This window comes from Ovis canadensis, chromosome 13 (genome assembly GCF_042477335.2).
Source record: "Ovis canadensis isolate MfBH-ARS-UI-01 breed Bighorn chromosome 13, ARS-UI_OviCan_v2, whole genome shotgun sequence".
NCBI lineage: Eukaryota > Metazoa > Chordata > Mammalia > Artiodactyla > Bovidae > Ovis > Ovis canadensis.
The window spans coordinates 67,404,644-67,421,008 of record NC_091257.1 but is presented as its reverse complement, the minus strand read 5'-3'; the positions used below and the strand labels follow the sequence as shown (position 1 = coordinate 67,421,008).

Genomic DNA, 16,365 nt, shown 5'->3' with positions numbered 1-16,365 from the left:
TGTTTTTCCATGCCTTTATTGGTGACAGCAATGGACAACAACAATGTCAGGCATAGCAGGTGCCATGCCAACACCTGGCGTGGCAAACAGGCACTGCAGGGCCACTGGCACACACAGCCCAAACACAAGAACCAGTCTACCCTGGCCATGTACCCGAATGGGCATGAGGTCGTCTATCCAGTTTGTATGTGTGGATCAGCCTGTCTGAGTGTCTTGGACGCTGCCTGCAGGGCGCCCCCATCCTCGGCACATGGTAGGGGCTGTTGTGAACACAGCGTGACATCCCCCGGTGGACGGCCAAGCCCCGGTGTTGACCATGGGGGACAGGGCTGGGGACTGGAGGAGGCAGGGGGCCAGGCACAAAGTTCACTCCAGGGCCACATCCTACAAAAGAACCAGCCATCATCAGAGTGGGCTTCTGGCCATGGTGAGTGCAACTCTGCCTCAGGCAGTTCTGGTTCTTCAGGGTGAGTTTCTCTGGCCTTCAATTTCCCCATCTACAAAATGGCAATACTGCTTCCCATACTGCCAAATCAGGAAACTGACGATCAGTGAGCTAATTCATGAGTCTACAGATACTGTTCCAGACTCAGCTGTGACAGAACCCAATCCCAGGGGGCACAAGGAGTCCCTGACTTCTCTCAGCCCATCTGGACACAGGAGACTAGGTTGAGGGAGGTTCAAGGAGAGGCTGGAAAAGGTGTGCTGGGAAGTTGTGGGGGCACATACCTAAGTGGGGTGGTATCGAGAAGTCTTCCATTGGATTAAAATTGAAGAATTCACAGGGTGGGAAGGGCTGGCCTGGGAAAAAAGGGGGTTCCTGGGGTAGGGGTGGAAACAGAGGAGGTAGGGAAGGCTGAGGAAGAGGATAGGGAAAAGGCATGGGAGAAGGTAAGGGAGAGGGTAGGGGCAAGGCCGGCTGCTCGCTGAAGTCTGAGGGCTGCCCCTGGCTCCCCTGGAAGAGATGATCCGGCTCTGGCCAGTCTTTAATCCATGGGTCTAGAAACAGGATGGTTGTTTTAGGTAGGCCTGGGAAGCCAGGTCGCCCTGAACTCTGGCAGCCTACACTTCTAAATCTTTACTTCCTCCTCCTGGAAAACGCAGCACACTCTACTTCATACTCAGGCTTCCTCATCCCCTCTCATTTCAGGCCAAGCCCAAGCTATGCTCCTTCCTCCCTGTGTCTCAGTAGTCAGTGGATCTGTCTTTGTTCATGATTCCCTCCAGCCTGATCTCATGATCCCTTCCAGTCTTCCCCCTCTATTGCCCAGCTTGTCTATCTCTCCTCTCCTACCTCTTCCTCAAAGACCAATAACTAAGTTTAGTAAGTCTCTGTTAAAAACAATGATCCCATCACTTCCTTTTCGCAGTAGGTTCAGGTTCCTTTCACACTTCCTCCCACAAAGAGTATTTTTGCCCAGGCACCATTCCCTTCTCAACTGTTCCCTGCCTCTTTTAACCCTACTCCACTTCTTCAATACTTTTCCTACAAAAATGTAACCACTTCTTCACTTTCTAACCATCACATGACATGGCCAAAAGCCTCTCCCCTCCCTGAAAGTGCCTCTATCCTTATCTCCCTTTGTTTCCTCCATCAGTCTCTCTTCTCTTCCAACTCCCAAACATGGCCATTGTTTTGCTCTTTCTGTCACATTCACGCCCTTAGCAGCCATCTCCCTGCTGGGCACCACTGACTCCAAATTTACTCAACATTTCCATAGTACTTCAAAGAGATCTGCCCTCATCAAACTCACCAACTCATCCTTCCACCCAACTCCTCCTTTTGATGTTGCTATTTCTGTGGCTCCAAATTGAGTTCAGAAGACCTGAGACACAACAAACTAGCCTTACAACCTTTAAAGCACCCCTTTCTCTGTTAGGGATCAGTTCTCCAACTGATTTAGATGAGATTTTTGTGCTAGTTGCTCAGTCGTGTCTGACTCTTTGAAAGCCCATGCACTGTAGCCCACCAGGGTCCTATGTCCATGGGGATTCTCCAGGCAAGAATACTGGAGTGGGTTGCCATGCCCTGCTCCAGGGGATCTTCCCAACCCAGGGATTGAACCCAGGTCTCCTGCATTGCAGGCCGATTCTTTACCATCTGAGCCACCAAGGAAGATGAAATTTAGTTCTCATCTAAAAAAACAAAGAAATCAGACCATTATATGATCAAGGTCCTAATTCACTTTCCTGATACTCCAACTCCAGGCTAAAAGTGACACTCCTGGCCATTCTGCCCTCACATCCTCCAGTGCTACTACAGCCTTCTAACATGACTCACGTCTCCAATTCAATAAACACCATCCTGCAGGTACTACATACACAGCAATTGTGCTAGATACTGGGGCTGAAAGGGATGAATTATCAACAAGTGAGGCAGGCACTTTACCCTTGCAGGACATGATCCAAGGCAGAAGCAGACAGGGAACAATAACCCATGATGTCCCCTTTAAAAGCAGGCAGGAACTGAGGGTTTAACAGTCCCTGCCAAGGGGCTTTGTTGCTTCTACCACTCTGCCTGAATTACCTTTCCTCCGCTTCTGCTTTTCCATGCCCCACATCCACTCCAATTTAAAGTACTCCCATTCTTTTCCTGTTTATCTGTAGCATATGCGTATTGAGCATACTCAATACTCAATTCGTGTACACAGAGGTGACTACAGGGCTAGACCAGGGGAAGGAAGGCACACTCAGGATTCACAATGGTCCTCCAAGGGGCTCTACTCACCTTGAGGATCTCTGTCCTGCTGTTTATGAGACCTATGCTCTGAGGGCCCTCTTTGCATCACTACCCTCCCCACCTGTGATAGGGCTCACCATGGGGATAGTCACGCTTGGGCAGCTCCACACCCCAGGCATCAGCCACATGGGTCAGAAGCAAATGTGAGAGGTGGCGGTGGGCATGCTGGTCCCAATGGACACCGTCCCGATGACGGTGCCGTACTGCGTGCCGAAAGTGAAAGTGGAGGTCCAAGACATCGAAGCAGTGGTCCCCAGCCAGAGTAGCACTGTAGAAGTTCCCTTCAACCACATCCCGCCGCAGAGAGCCTGCCAGGGGCTGGAGCTGAGTGAGAAAATGCAGCATCTGAGAGCCACTGAATGATGCAGAATCGGGAGGGAGGGTCCTCTATCTACCAATCAGCTGCCCCATCTTCTGTCCTGAGGTGCTCCAGACACTTGCCTCAGGCAGGAGGAAACCCCCAGTGACACGCTCTCCTAGGGGCATTGCCATGTTCCACACCAGCAGGCAGGAATCTGGCAACACCTGGTCCATGCGCACGAACACTCGCTCCAGGTTCTCTCGGTAGCTCTCCATCGAGTAGCGGCCATACCTGTTGGGTAGCACAAAGGGTGGGCAAGAACACAGGGATGGGTGGCCTCTGAGCCATACCTCCACCCCCAATCAGTATTTCCCTCTCCCCCCGCCCCAACCTGGAGAGATCCCAGAGGCAGGAGTTGATGATCACCAGGTCCGGGGCAGGCCCATATGTCAGCTCCTCCAGGACTCCCTCGAGGTACTCGGAGTAAACGCGGGTGAGGAAGTAGAAGCGTACAAGGTGGTGGCCAGAACCCGAGCAGAACTGGCGGACCTCCCGGTACTGTGTCCCGTTGTGCAGCTCGCCTAGCTGACCCCCAGCGACCAGCTGGTCCTGTTCAAAGCTCAGCTCCCCCTGCCCACCCCCCCCCCACCCAGCTGGTCAGACCCAAGCCAGGGAGGAGGCCCCTACCAGGCCAGAGTCTGTGCCCGCCCATCACTGGCATGGCCACCAAGCTTCCCTCACCTTGGCTTTCAGCTGGGCAGCTGTGAGCAGTGAGTCTTTCTGGAGCAGGAGCACCAGGTCTTTATACACAGCCCGCTGGACTGAAGGGAGACAGAGATCCTGAGGCTGAGGCAGGCCCTACTCCACCCCCCAGCTCCTGTCAAATCCAGGCCTCTTGCTGAGGTGGCCCAACACCACCTTTGTGGAGTATTGACTTAGAGGTATGAGAAAAGGGGAAGTTAAAAAGTCCTGGCACTGCTTTGTTCCTTCCAGGTGTACATAGCGACCTGGCAGAAGTAAGTTGGCCAAGTCACTCAAGAAACAGACAACATACTGCTTCCATGAGGACACTGTAGGGGACTGTCAGGAAGAAAAATGCTGAGCAAGGTGGGGGTGAAAAGCCTGACAGGCTACATCTGTCAGGACACCTGTGGAAGGCGTTGGGGAAATAAACCTGTATTGGAACGGACTGGGGATCAGGAAAGAGGTTTGAGATGGAGACAAAACGTCCAAACGCAGAAAACAGACTGCAGGTGCGGGACCAGGAAGCGGGATTCTAGAAGGGCACTCACTTGAGTCCCCCAAGATGACCACGAACTTGTTGTGTAGCAGCTGCTGGACTTCCGAGGCCTGGAAATGGACCATGTTGCTTCGCTGCGGGCGGCACGGCTCCTCGTTCTCCAGACAGAAGACCATGCTGCCGCCAACAACGACGGGCTGCAGGGAAAGGCCACTAAGCTGCACGAGGGAGGGGCCTCAACTAGCTCCAGGGCCCACTCTGGGATAAAGGAGACCTGCGCTGGCCCCTTTCAAGCTGCTCAGAGATACAGGTAGCAGGCGGCAGCATTAGAGTGGGGTCCATGGTGGCGCCAGCCTCTGTTAAACTTGGCAAAGTGAGCCACGGCCCGCGAACCTCCGGGATACCCCGCCGCTTCACACGCGGTGCGGCCCTGCGCCCAGCCACGTGCACGTCGCCGCCCCGCGCATGCGCGCGCTCGCTCGCGCCAATTACCGATTCCCGGGACTCCGCGCCGTTCACCAGCGACTGGGGCAGGCCCGCACGCTGCGCGCGTCGCCTGCAGCGGGCGCCAGGCCTAGCCTCATGTTCCCGTGCCCGAAAAGCTGGTCGCTTCAGCACTGCTCCTGCCTCGCAGAGCTTGTGCGTCCCGGTCAGTGGTCGGTGCGCAGCCCGTCGCCCAGCTCTCTCCATGCGTGAGTCATGGAGGCCCGACAATGCCTGGGGCCTCCCCGCCCCGGGCGACAACGCTCACAACTCCCACTTCCTGTCACTCATGTCCTGCCCTGCCCGACCCCCCAACGTCCAAGGGGACGAGAAGGCAGCTCGGGTGGCCGCCGTAGGGAGCAGGAGCCAGGGCCGAGCCCGCCCCCCTGTGGGCGGGGGCACAGCGACGGCCAAGTACAGTCGCCCACAGCAGTGAAGGCTGGTGGCCGCGGCCTCGTCACGTGACCCGGACGGGCGGAAGCGGAAGTGCCTGCCTGGAGCCCAAACTGGGAGGGTGTACCTGGCGCTGGCAAGCTGGCGCCGGCAAGCCGGCGCTTGTACCAGCCATGGACTGCTACACCGCGAACTGGAACCCACTCGGGGACTCTGCTTTTTACCGGTGAGCCGCCCAGGCCTCCTGCCCACGGCCTGGTTACCCCGCTAGCCCTCCGGCTCGAGCCTTCGGGCGGAGCCGGCGGCGCGCGACCCCGCTTCTACGGGCGGTGGGTCTGGCCCTCGCCGGCTCTCGCCCTGTATCTACCGCTTAACGCGCAGCCTCCTAGGGCCGGGCTTTCCCTTGCTGCGGAGAAGGAAAATGAGGCAAACCTGGTGGTCACACAAGTAGGGGCACAGCCCAACTCAACCCCAGGGCTGTCACCCTCTGGAAGAACGCTCACATCACACTGTGGGTGGCCGCCCTCTGGAGACAGTGAGTGATTTATCTCTTGCCGGGAAGTGCTGCTGAAGTCAGACCATTGGATACTCCTGGGGGGCGGGGTTGCACTGCTTGCAGGTGACATTACTGACCAAGGCTAGGAGAAAGCGAACCGCCAGTAAATCGGACGGCGCCCTGCTAAGGTCACCCCTCATGGGAGTTGTGGAGTCCTGAAACCACTAATCTTTCTAAATGTAGACTGGTCATATCATTACCCTAATTAGAATTTTTTGCAGTACTTTCCCTTATAAGATAAAGTACAAACTCCTTATCATGTTATATCTATAAACCGCCCCCATTTGTCTCTTCAGCTTCCTCAACTGTTACCCAAAGCTGTGTTCAGTTGGGCAGAACAAGAGCTCAACACACCGTGATGTTTCCTGGCTCCCTGTATTTGCACTAGCCTGCAGTTCCTTTTGTGGGCACTGCCATTTCCCTCCTTACTTTATTGGAGAATTCTAGCTCATTCTTCTGGGCTTAGTTTAAGGGATTTTTCTGAAACCTTCCCTGATCCAATCCCAATAGAGTGACTTTCAGCTGACTTTCCTTTGGGTCTCAGTGCTAAGGTTGTTACTTGCGACACATTAGGGCAATATTTGTATAGGTTTCTTCTGCTAAACCAAATTCCTTGAGGGCTGAGTGCATATTTCTTGCGTCCCTTTATCCCTATTATGTATTTAAAACAGTGCCTGCTATGTGCGTGCATGCTGAGTTGCTTCAGTTGTGTCCAACTCTTTGTGGACTGTAGCCTGTCAGGCTTCTCTATCATGGGTTCTCCAGGCAAGAATACTGAAGTGGGTTGCCATGCCCTTCTCCAGGGGATCTTCCCAATCCAGGGATTGAACCCTTGTCTTCTGTGTCTCCTGCTTCAGCAGGCAGGTTCTTTACCATTAGTGCCCTAAAATTTTTTAAAAAAATACTTTGTTGATTGCAACTGAAGATCACAAAGAAATCACATTGGAGTCATTTCAATAGAAGACAGCTGTTCATGCTAGTGAAACCATATACCATTGCTATTCACATATTAAAACTTTTCAGTGTAATTTTTGATGCATAAAATGTCAGCTCTTAACACTTCTGAAATGGACAAATGCCTTGATGCAATTTTTAGAGATCTGTTGCATTTGTCTTTTGTTTCTAATTCTTATTAATATGCCTTATATTTATAAGAATGCCTTATAAACATTCACAATATGTACATTGTGAAAAAAATGGCAAAAATTTAGTGTGAAGTCAGTAGGAAATAGCAGTGATTTAAACTATTTTTGTGGAGAAGGGATGTCACTTGACATGGGTTGCCATGTAATTTAGTGTTTACAACACAGAATATACTTTTAAAAGTAATGATTTGTATTACTTTTGAAAATATGTGTTGCATACACAGGCTTGTTACAGTACTGAAAATGATGACCTCATTACCATAGAACTTCTGTTTATCATATGAAGTCTTAGCTTTGTTTATACACTAATAAAGTTTTAAATGAGTGTAAGTGTTGAGTGCATGCTATAGACATGACCACTGTTGCTAGCCTACCCTGTACTTGCAGAAAGGAGTAAAAGTGTTAGCCCTGCTATAGAAGATGTATTATTCTTGGTAATGGGTATTGAGCCTTTGTGTGCTAGACAGACAGAAGTGTGCTCAGTCACGTCAGACTCTTTGGGCACCCCATGGACTGTAACCCACTGGGCTTCTCTGTCCATGGAATTTTCCAGTCAAGAATACTGGAATGGGTTGCCATTCCAGGGGATCTTCCTGATCCAGGGATCGAACCTTGGGTATATCTCTTGCATATCCTCCATTTGCAGGTGGAGTCTTTACCATTGTGCCACCTGGGAAACCCTTACAGGTTCTCTGCCAGAGTAAACAAAAATTTAGTTTAAAGTTTAGGTGCAGATACTTGGTTTTATTTGTATTTGTGCATAGTCTTATGCCAGGACTTAAATAAATGTTCAAATAAGTGAATGAATGATAAACAGCTGTCACACATTTCAAGTTCTGTCTACAGGATAGGATTCTTTTGCATTGGAAGTGGTGTTCTGGAAAAATGACTAATTTGGGAGGGCAAGGAGAGGGAATGGTGTTGATTCTTGTGAGGCTCCAGAATTTTAGCCACTTTTATCCTAAAAACCCAGTTTGGGATAACACCATTAAATAATTTTGCCCAACCCATTGCCAGGCAGAATGTATATTGGGTCAATAAAAAGACATGGGCCCTTTCTGCCCTCAGATCTTACAGCCAGCATGGAGACAGCTGGTAACCGCTAATCATTCTATTACATGGGGCTTCCCTGGTGGCGCAGTCAGTAAAGAATCTGCCTGTGATACAGGAGACCAGGGTTCAATCCCTGAGTCAGAAAGATCCGCTGGAGAAAGAAAGGGCAACCCACTCCAGTGTCTTGCCTAGAAAGTCCCATGGACAGAAGACCATGGCGGGCAACCGTCTATGGGGTCACAAAAGTTGGACATGACTTAGCAGCTAAGCCACTACCACCAATGACTCTATTTGGGCTTCCCTCGTGGCTCAGTGGTAAAGAATCCACCTGCAATGCAGGACACGCGGGTTTGATCCCTGGGTTGGAAAGATCCCCTGGAAGAGGAAATGGCAACCCACTCTAGTATTCTTGCCTGGAGAATCCCATGGACAGAGGAGCCTGGTGGGCTTTGGTACATTGCGCCGAAAAAAGCTGGGCACTACTGACCACATGAATGACTCTGTTTGATCATGAGCACTGAGGTTGGGGCTTCCCTGGTGGCTCAGATATAAAGACTCTGCCTGTAATGTGGGAGACCCGGGTTCAGTCCCTGGGTAGGGAAAATCCACTAAAGAAGGGAATGGTTACCCACTCCACTATTCTTGCCTGGAGGATTCCATGGACAGAGGAGCCTGACAAGCTAGAGTCCATATCGTCACAAAGAGTCAGACATGACTGACTTAACATTTTTTCACACTTTTCACTGAGGTAAAAGATTTTGTAGGACCGTCAGAAAGCATATAACAGTTTGGTAAGTGAGAGGTAAAGAGGACTTTCTGAAGTAGACAATGCCCCATCCAGAAGATAGGAAGATTTAAATGCAGGGAATGGGATCCAAGAATATGTACAAAGGTCCTGACGAGGAAGAGACAGGGACACTCTCAATGACCTAAATAGAGCCAGCGTGGCTGCAGTGTCATACTGTTGCTTTTGTCCTTTGTTTCTAATTCTTATTAATATGCCTGTATGTTGTGGAAAAAATTGCCAAAATTTTAAGTCAGTGAAGTCAGTGGGAAATAACAGTGATTTAAACTATTTTTGTGGAAAAGAGATATAACTTGACATGGGTTGCCATGTAATTTAGTGTTTTCAACACAACATATACTTCAAAAAATATTGACTTGTGTTACTTTTGAAAATATATGTTTTTCAAAAGGCAAGGGGTGAGGACAAGAGACAGGTAAATGTCTTCTCCCAGCAGCCATACCTTGCAGGGCCTTATAGACCATTTTTATTTGAAGAACGATGGGAAGCCTGAATGAAAGGATTGATGTGATTGAATTTGCCTCTGTGTGTGTGTGTGTGTGTGTGTGTGTTTTAAATTCATTCTGCAGGCAGTGGGAGTGGGGGACAACTTGAAAGGCGCAAGCGAGAATAGAGCCAAGGGAGACCAGGTTGTAGTCTTAGGTTAGGAGGCTCCTACACTAGACCAGGGAGAAGTTGATGGCGGTGAGCACCAGAGATGGAGAGAAGGGGGCCAGTCTGACAGATGGTAATGGCAGAAAGTTGAAGGAGACTGTGACGAGTTGCACTTGATAGGGAGGAGGAAGAGCAGTGAATCCAGGATGACTTAGATTTGAGTCTTAAAAATAATGAGAAAGGAAGAGTGAATTTGTTGGGGAAGAGCATGAGCTTGGTACTGAATACCGTGTTTTAGGTGCTTTAGAAACATCTATATGGTGAAAGAAAGGAGACTGAAGATACTACATTTCGTGCTCTTCATAGGAGAAAGGTTAGCTATTTTAGTAGGTTTTATGGGTTGGTATGTTTGTTTTGCATGTATAAACATGAACTGTTAAAAAAAAACTGTGGTTAAATATACATAATATAAAATTTACTATCGTACTCATTATGAAGTATGATCTAGGAGTGTTAAGTATATTCACATTATTTTGTAGCCAATCTCCAGAACTTTCTCATCTTGCAAAATTGATTCATGAAATATTAACTCCTCATTCTCCCCTTGCCCCAGCCCTGGCAACCACCATTCTGTTTTGTGTTTCCATAAATTTGACTACTGTAGGTAGCTTGTATAAGTGAAATCATAACGGTATTTGCTTTCTTGTGGCTGGCTTATTTCATTTAGCGTACTGTCATCGAGATTCATCCCTTTTGTAGAATGTATCAGAATTACCTTTTTAAGACTGAATAACATTCTAATGTATGTATACACCACATTTTATTTGTGCATTCATCTGTCAGCGGACACTTGGGTTACTTCCGCCTTGTGGCTATTATGAATAATGCTGCTACGAACAATGGTGTGTGAATATCTCTTTGAGATCCTATTTTCACCCAGAAATGGAATTTCTGGATCATATGGTAATTCTGTGTTTAATATTTTGAGGAACTTTTCTACTGTTTTGCATGACAACTGCACCGTTTTACATTTCCAGAAACAATGCACAAGGATACTGTAGTAGTATTTTTTTGTCTTTTAAATTATTTGTTTATTTTTGATATGCTAGGTCTTTGTTGCTGTGCATGGGCTTTCTCTAGTTGCAGCAAGCAGGGGCTGCTCTTTGTTGTGATGCACAGGCTTCTCAATGCAGTGGCTTTTTTTGTGGCAGAGCACAGGTCTAGGGCACTTGGGTTCAGTGTGGTTGTGATGCACAGGCTTAGTTGCTCTGTGGCTCGTGGAGTCTTCCCGGACCAGGGATCAAACCCACGTACCCTCCATTGGTAGATGGGTTCCTATCCCACTGGACCACTAGAAAAGTCCAGCAGTATTTCTTTTTAAGGCAGTCTGGAATTAAGGGGTTATAAAGAATCCATATACCTGCCAGTGTAGGAGACGTGCTTCAATCCCTGGGTCAGGAAAATCCTCTGGAGAAGGAAATTGCAACCCACTCCAATATTCCCAATATTTGGGGGAAATCCTATGGACACAGGAGCCTGGCAGGTTACAGTCCATGACATTGCAAAGAGTCAGGCACAACTTAGCGACTAAACAACAACAAAGGTGGTCTTTCTTCAGGGCCTGGGCATTTTGGAATTGATGGAATATTCCCCATGCTAACCCTAATGTGTTTCTTCCTCCTCAGTGTTCTGATAGCCCAGCCTGGACAGGCTGGAGATCATCTGTTTTCAAACAGCTCTTCTCTTACTGCAGTGAGTCATGCTTTTCCAGCAGTTCAGCTGCACTGCAGCAGGGATTTTATCAGTGCTTCATAGAGGGGCTGGGATTGAAACCTGCCCTGCTGACAAAGGTCGTCTAGTCACAGCTATGGTTTTTCCAGTAGTCATGTACAGATGTGAGAGTTGAACCATAAAGAAGGTTGAGTACTGAAGAATTGATGCTTTTGAACTGTGGTGTTGGAGAAGACTCTTGAGAGTCCTTTGGACTGCAAGGAGATCAAACCAGTCAATCCTAAAGGAAATCAACCCTGAATATTCATTGGAAGGACTGATGCTGAAGCTGAAGCTCCAGTATTTTGGCCACCTGATGCAAAGAGCTGACTCACTGGAAAAGACCTGATGCTGGGAAAAATTAAAGGCAAAGGAGAAGGGGGCAGCAGAGGATGAGATGGTTAGATAGCATCACCAACTCAATGAACATGAATTTGAGCAAACTCTGGGAGATAGTGAAGGACAGGGAAGCCTGGCGTGCTGTATGTAGTCCATGGGGTCACAAAGAGTCAGACACGACATAGTGACTGAACAACAACAGGACCTGCTTTAGTGATTTTCTGGTATTCATATCCAGGGTTCATTTACTACTACTATGGGACTTTCCACTTCAAGGACCTGCAGGTAGAAGAGAAATATGTAGCTGGCCTTCCTCACTGAAGATATGACCTATCCTTACAAAGTTCTCACTTCTAGACTTTTCTGAGATGCTGTTCTCTCTGCTGCTCTCAGTGTGCCCATCTGTACCCCATGCCAACCTTATGGCATAGCTTGAGTCACCTCACTGTCCCTGAGAAGCCTTCTTTACCTTGAAGGCTTGAGGAGGTGGCCTGTACTTTGTTGCTCTTCACTCCCTGAGCCTTACTCCTGTACCCCTGCACCTCTTTCCCGCTCCTGTCTGTGTTGATGCTAATGTCCTAGACTGCCACTGAAGGCTCCTTGATCCCTCCTCCCAATTGCTGACTTGACCTCGTGCTTCCCAGAGAGCTGGAAGTGATGGCCTGGAAGGGCCTGGGCTTCCCTGACAGAGTCTGCCTGTTGTATTCCCAGCCTGCTGAGGAGATATGCCCCCACTTCCCTATCCTCTGAGAAACCATGCGCCGTCTACCCACTCTCATGTCACCTCAGGTTTCTCTAGCCATTCTTGCATAGGACTCTCTGCATCAAGGTCACCTAAGGTGCTGCTGCATGTAGCTTCCTAGGGCAGATCTCTGTTGTCTCTGGCATGGGTCCTTTGAATTTGATCTGTATTTTAATAAGCAGCCAGGTGTTTTTCAGTGTAGAAGACCTCTATATTGTTTTCCACCATCCCTACCCACAAGGGCTCACTATCAGAGTTCAACTACTATATTCAGATCTCCCTAGCCTAACAGAAGTTCCCTATTCAAAAAATCAACAAATCCCTTTTTACCTCACCAAGGGTCTGGAAACTGCCATCTATACTCACTTCCATCTTCTCTCTTCCTACCAACCACTCACTCAGATAATCACAATGGTGTGATCACTCACCTAGAGCCAAGTGGGGAATGTGAATGTGAAGTCAAGTGGGGCTTAGGAAGCATCACTATGAACAAAGCTAGTGGAGGTGATGGAATTCCAGTTGAGCTATTTCAAATCCTAAAAGACAATGCTGTGAAAGTGCTGTACTCAGTATGCCAGCAAATTTGGAAAACTCAGCAGTGGCCACAGGACTGGAAAAGGTCAGTTTTCATTTCAATCCCTAAGAAAGGCAATGCTAAAGAATGCTCAAACTACTGCACAATTACATTTATCTCACATGCTAGTAAAGTAATGCTCAAAATTCTCTAAGCCAGGCTTCAACAGTACGTAAACTGTTAACTTCCAGATGTTCAAGCTGGTTTTAGAAAAGGCAGAGGAACCAGAGATCAAATTGCCAACATCCACTGGATCATCAAAAAAGCAAGAGTTCCAGAAAAATATCTGTTTCTGCTTTATTGACTATGCCAAATGCCAAAGCCTTTGATTGTGTGGATCACCACAAACTGTGGAAAATTCTGAAAGAGATGGGAATCCCAGACCACCTGACCTGCCTCTTGAGAAACCTATGTGCAGGTCAGGAAGCAACAGTTAGAACTGAACATGGAACAACAGACTGGTTCCAGATAGGAAAAGAAGTACGTCAAGGCTGTATATTGTCACCCTGCTTATTTAACTTATATGCAGAGTACATCATGAGAAACGCTGGGCTAGATGAAGCACAAGCTGGCATCAAGATTGCCGGGAGAAATATGAATAACCTCAGATATGCAGATGACACCACCCTTATGGCAGAAAGTGAAGAATTAAAGAGCCTCTTGATGAAAGTGAAAGAGAAGAGTGAAAAAGTTGGCTTAAAGTTCAACATTCAGAAAACTAAGATCATGGCATCTGGTCCCATCACTTCATGGGAAATAGATGGGAAAACAGTGGAAACAGTGTCAGACTTTATTTTTTGGGCTCCAAAATCACTGTGGATGGTGACTGCAGCCATGAAATTAAAAGACGCTTACTCTTTGGCAGGAAAGTTATGACCAACCTAGACAGCATATTGAAAAGCAGAGACGTTACTTTGCCAACAAAGGTCCATCTAGTCAAGGCTATGTTTTTCCAGTAGTCATGTATGGATGTGAGAGTTGGACTATAAAGAAAGCTGAGCACCGAAGAATTGATGTTTTTGGACTGTGGTGTTAGAGAAGACTCCTGAGAGTCCCTTGGACTGCCAGGAGATCAAACCAGTCCATCCTAAAGGAAATCAGTCCTGAATATTCACTGGAAAGACTGATGCTGAAACTCCAATACTTTGGCCACCTGATGCGAAGAATTGACTCATTGGAAAAGTCCCTGATGCTGGGAAAGATTAAAGGCAGGAGGAGAGGGGACAAGAGAGGGTGTGATGGTTGGATGGCATCACTAACCTGGTGGACATGAGTTTGAGTAAGCTCCGGGAGTTGGTGACGGACAAGGAAGCCTAGCATGCTGCAGTCCATGGGGCTGCAAAGAGTCAGACACGACTGAGTGACTGAACTGAACTGACCTGTGCGGTGTTCATGTTGCATCACAGCTATAGGCCATTGTATCAGGTTGTCTGTTACGAGGGAAGGGAAGTTGAGATTGACAAGTGTTCTGAGGCTGATGGCCTCATCCTCCACCGTATATGCGTGCTTCCCCCTTGTGACAAGCAAGTGGTCTGTGGAATGTGACACTGGTAATATTTCTATGATTCTGGTTAGGAGATACCATACAGTGACTAAATAGGGGAAGTTTAACATAAAGAACTATTAAACTACGATAGCAAAGTAGCTATAAGGTAAAACTGTCCTTTCCTGGGGGCTGAGGATAAAGGAAGGAAAAGTTGGAAGGGGGGTACCCTCCCCAAGCAAGGTTCTGACCTTGCTGGAGAAGGTATGGTTGCAGGTCACTGAATGGTGGGAGAGTTGCTGGTTTGCTGGGCCGGAGCTGGTCCACAGTCACTGGATAAGCAGCAGGCAGCCCTCTTGGGCATAGATAGGGTGCAGGTGAGCCATAGCTGGTGGCCAGGTTCAGGGCCTTGCGCAGGGAGCACTGGGCTGAGCAGGAGACCTAGAACATGCAGTATCTTGTGGCGAGAACCGCAGGAAGGTAGATGGCCAGTCCAGGCCGAGGTTGTGAGGGGTTGTGTGCTCTGGGTGCATGGTTGGGTCAGAGTGTCCCCAGATACCCTCATGCCCACACTGCTGACTGACCTTGCAGCTGCTGGAAACAGCCAAAGACTCCGTTCCTCCTACAAAGACCCTTTTCTACAAGGCCAGCTACTGAGAAAGCTTAACATCTCGCTCGCTGTGGAGCACATATTGAAGGTTGAATTTGGCTCTGGGAGGTAATAAATTGATAACTAGCAGGGTCCTTTCTCTGGCCGGTCAGCTTCAACAGGCACCCTCTACAGACTTTTCAACTCCCTCACAGTAACCAAACAGCTCTGTATTTCTGCTTCACAGGATACTACCATCCTTCTTATTAGTATATTACTCTTTCTCTAAAGGAGGAGACATACAGTCTTAAGTCATTGTATCAATCACTATATTAGTTACTCCTCAAAATGAGTTACAGTATTACTGGATATTCTGTTACCTAAAAATTGAATTTAAAAATTAACCTTCAATAATTTGTGTATAAAATAAAAATGGCAAGGAGAGAAGATAATGGCTAGTCTATGCATATAAACACAAGCACATAACAAGCACAGAGAAAATGCACAAAGTGGCTACAGTCTTCATTTCTGCAGCTGTTCACAAGATCATAGTCAATACCTATGGCTTCCTTCTTCAGCTGCCCATCACCTACTTCCTTTGCCCTCAGCCAGAACCGTCACTGCTCTGTTCTTTACATAGTGAAGTGACCCAAACCTCAGTCATTCTGCTTTTTTTTGATTGCTGAGGTTTTTCATTAACCTTTCCCGTTAGACATGGAAGTACCAAGAGGTGCCCCAGAAGTTCCCCTGGGCTTTAGACAAAGTCCTCCTTGCCTCCATTATGTAGTAGCAACTTGATTTCCTCTTGGCCCTCAGGATATTACTTCAGCCAGTGGATTAACCCCATTTTCTTGCCTGTTCCTTCAGTGGCATAAGGAGCCCCAAATGGCAAGGTAGCACTCTTACCTTCCAATTCAGTGAAGCCATCGTTTTTATCCCCTGGTGGAAACATTCTTCCCTTGACGACTAAGCTTTACGAATCAGTAGGTCTCAAAGTTAGTGAAACTGGAAGCAATATTTTAAAATTGTATTTAAAAATTTTTTTAGCTACCCTGGGTCCACATTGCTGTGTGCAGGCCTTCTCTAGTTGTGGTGCACAGGCTCAGTAGTTGAGGCTCTTAGTCTCTAGAGTGTGGGCTCAGTAGTTGTGGTGCACGGGCTTAGTTGCCTCATGGAATGTGGACCAGGGATCGGACCCATGTTCCCTTCATGGAGGGGCGGATTCTTAACCACTGGACCGGGAAGTCCTAGAAGCAGTATTTTAATAAGAGAGTCATTAGGTTTGTAATAATGAGAGGAGCCACTCCCACTTTCACCCCCTGACTCCCAGTCCCCCATATTGTCTGTCGAGTTAATCCCATGTAATGGTCTTTGATGCAGAGCCTAGACTTGCATCCTGTAAGACAGAGCCCTATATTTGTAGGTTACTGTCTCCTAGTTGGTCTTATAACTGAGTCATCAGTACATTTAGACCAGCCACTTCTGGGTAATGGGATGTAAGGTAAGGCTAGTTGATTCCATGTACCTAAGCCCACTGCTGCAATCCCTTTGTTATGCA

At 48.0% G+C, this 16,365-nt stretch overlaps 2 protein-coding genes across 5 annotated transcripts in view; one reads left to right on the top strand and one right to left on the bottom strand.

Moving 5' to 3' along the window:
- Positions 1–5,246, bottom strand: PCED1A (PC-esterase domain containing 1A). Of its 3 annotated transcripts, none has more exons than XM_069546602.1 (8): positions 4,774–5,246; positions 4,334–4,478; positions 3,783–3,862; positions 3,433–3,671; positions 3,182–3,332; positions 2,818–3,064; positions 730–999; positions 1–384 (listed from the first exon to the last, which is right to left on the bottom strand). In XM_069546602.1, the coding sequence occupies exons 1-8, from the start codon at positions 4,969–4,971 to the stop codon at positions 137–139; spliced, it is 1,578 nt and encodes a 525-aa protein (XP_069402703.1). In that variant the 5' UTR covers positions 4,972–5,246; the 3' UTR covers positions 1–136. The 3 variants fall into 3 exon arrangements, with proteins under 3 accessions (XP_069402703.1, XP_069402704.1, XP_070145354.1); XM_069546603.1 differs by having other exon boundaries at positions 3,433–3,518; XM_070289253.1 differs by lacking the exon at positions 3,433–3,671 and having other exon boundaries at positions 4,774–5,240.
- The window catches only part of VPS16 (VPS16 core subunit of CORVET and HOPS complexes), a 26,533-nt gene continuing 15,407 nt past the window's right edge, over positions 5,240–16,365 (top strand). For both annotated transcript variants that reach the window (XR_011247945.1, XM_069546601.1), the window contains exon 1: positions 5,240–5,383. Coding sequence is in view for 1 of the 2 variants with exons in the window: in XM_069546601.1 (XP_069402702.1) it covers positions 5,331–5,383 (53 nt within the window). In the remaining variant the exon portion in view is untranslated. The remainder of the gene's footprint in view (positions 5,384–16,365) is intronic.

Coding starts and splice junctions, on each gene's coding strand:
- PCED1A (XM_069546602.1), bottom strand. CDS start 4,971: ATGGAGAGAGCTGGGCGACGGGCTGCGCACCGACCACTGACCGGGACG. Junction 3,333..3,432: donor TGCCTCTGGGATCTCTCCAG/GTTGGGGCGGGG, acceptor GCTACCCAACAG/GTATGGCCGCTACTCGATGG. Junction 1,000..2,817: donor CAAGCGTGACTATCCCCATG/GTGAGCCCTATC, acceptor TCCTGTTTCTAG/ACCCATGGATTAAAGACTGG.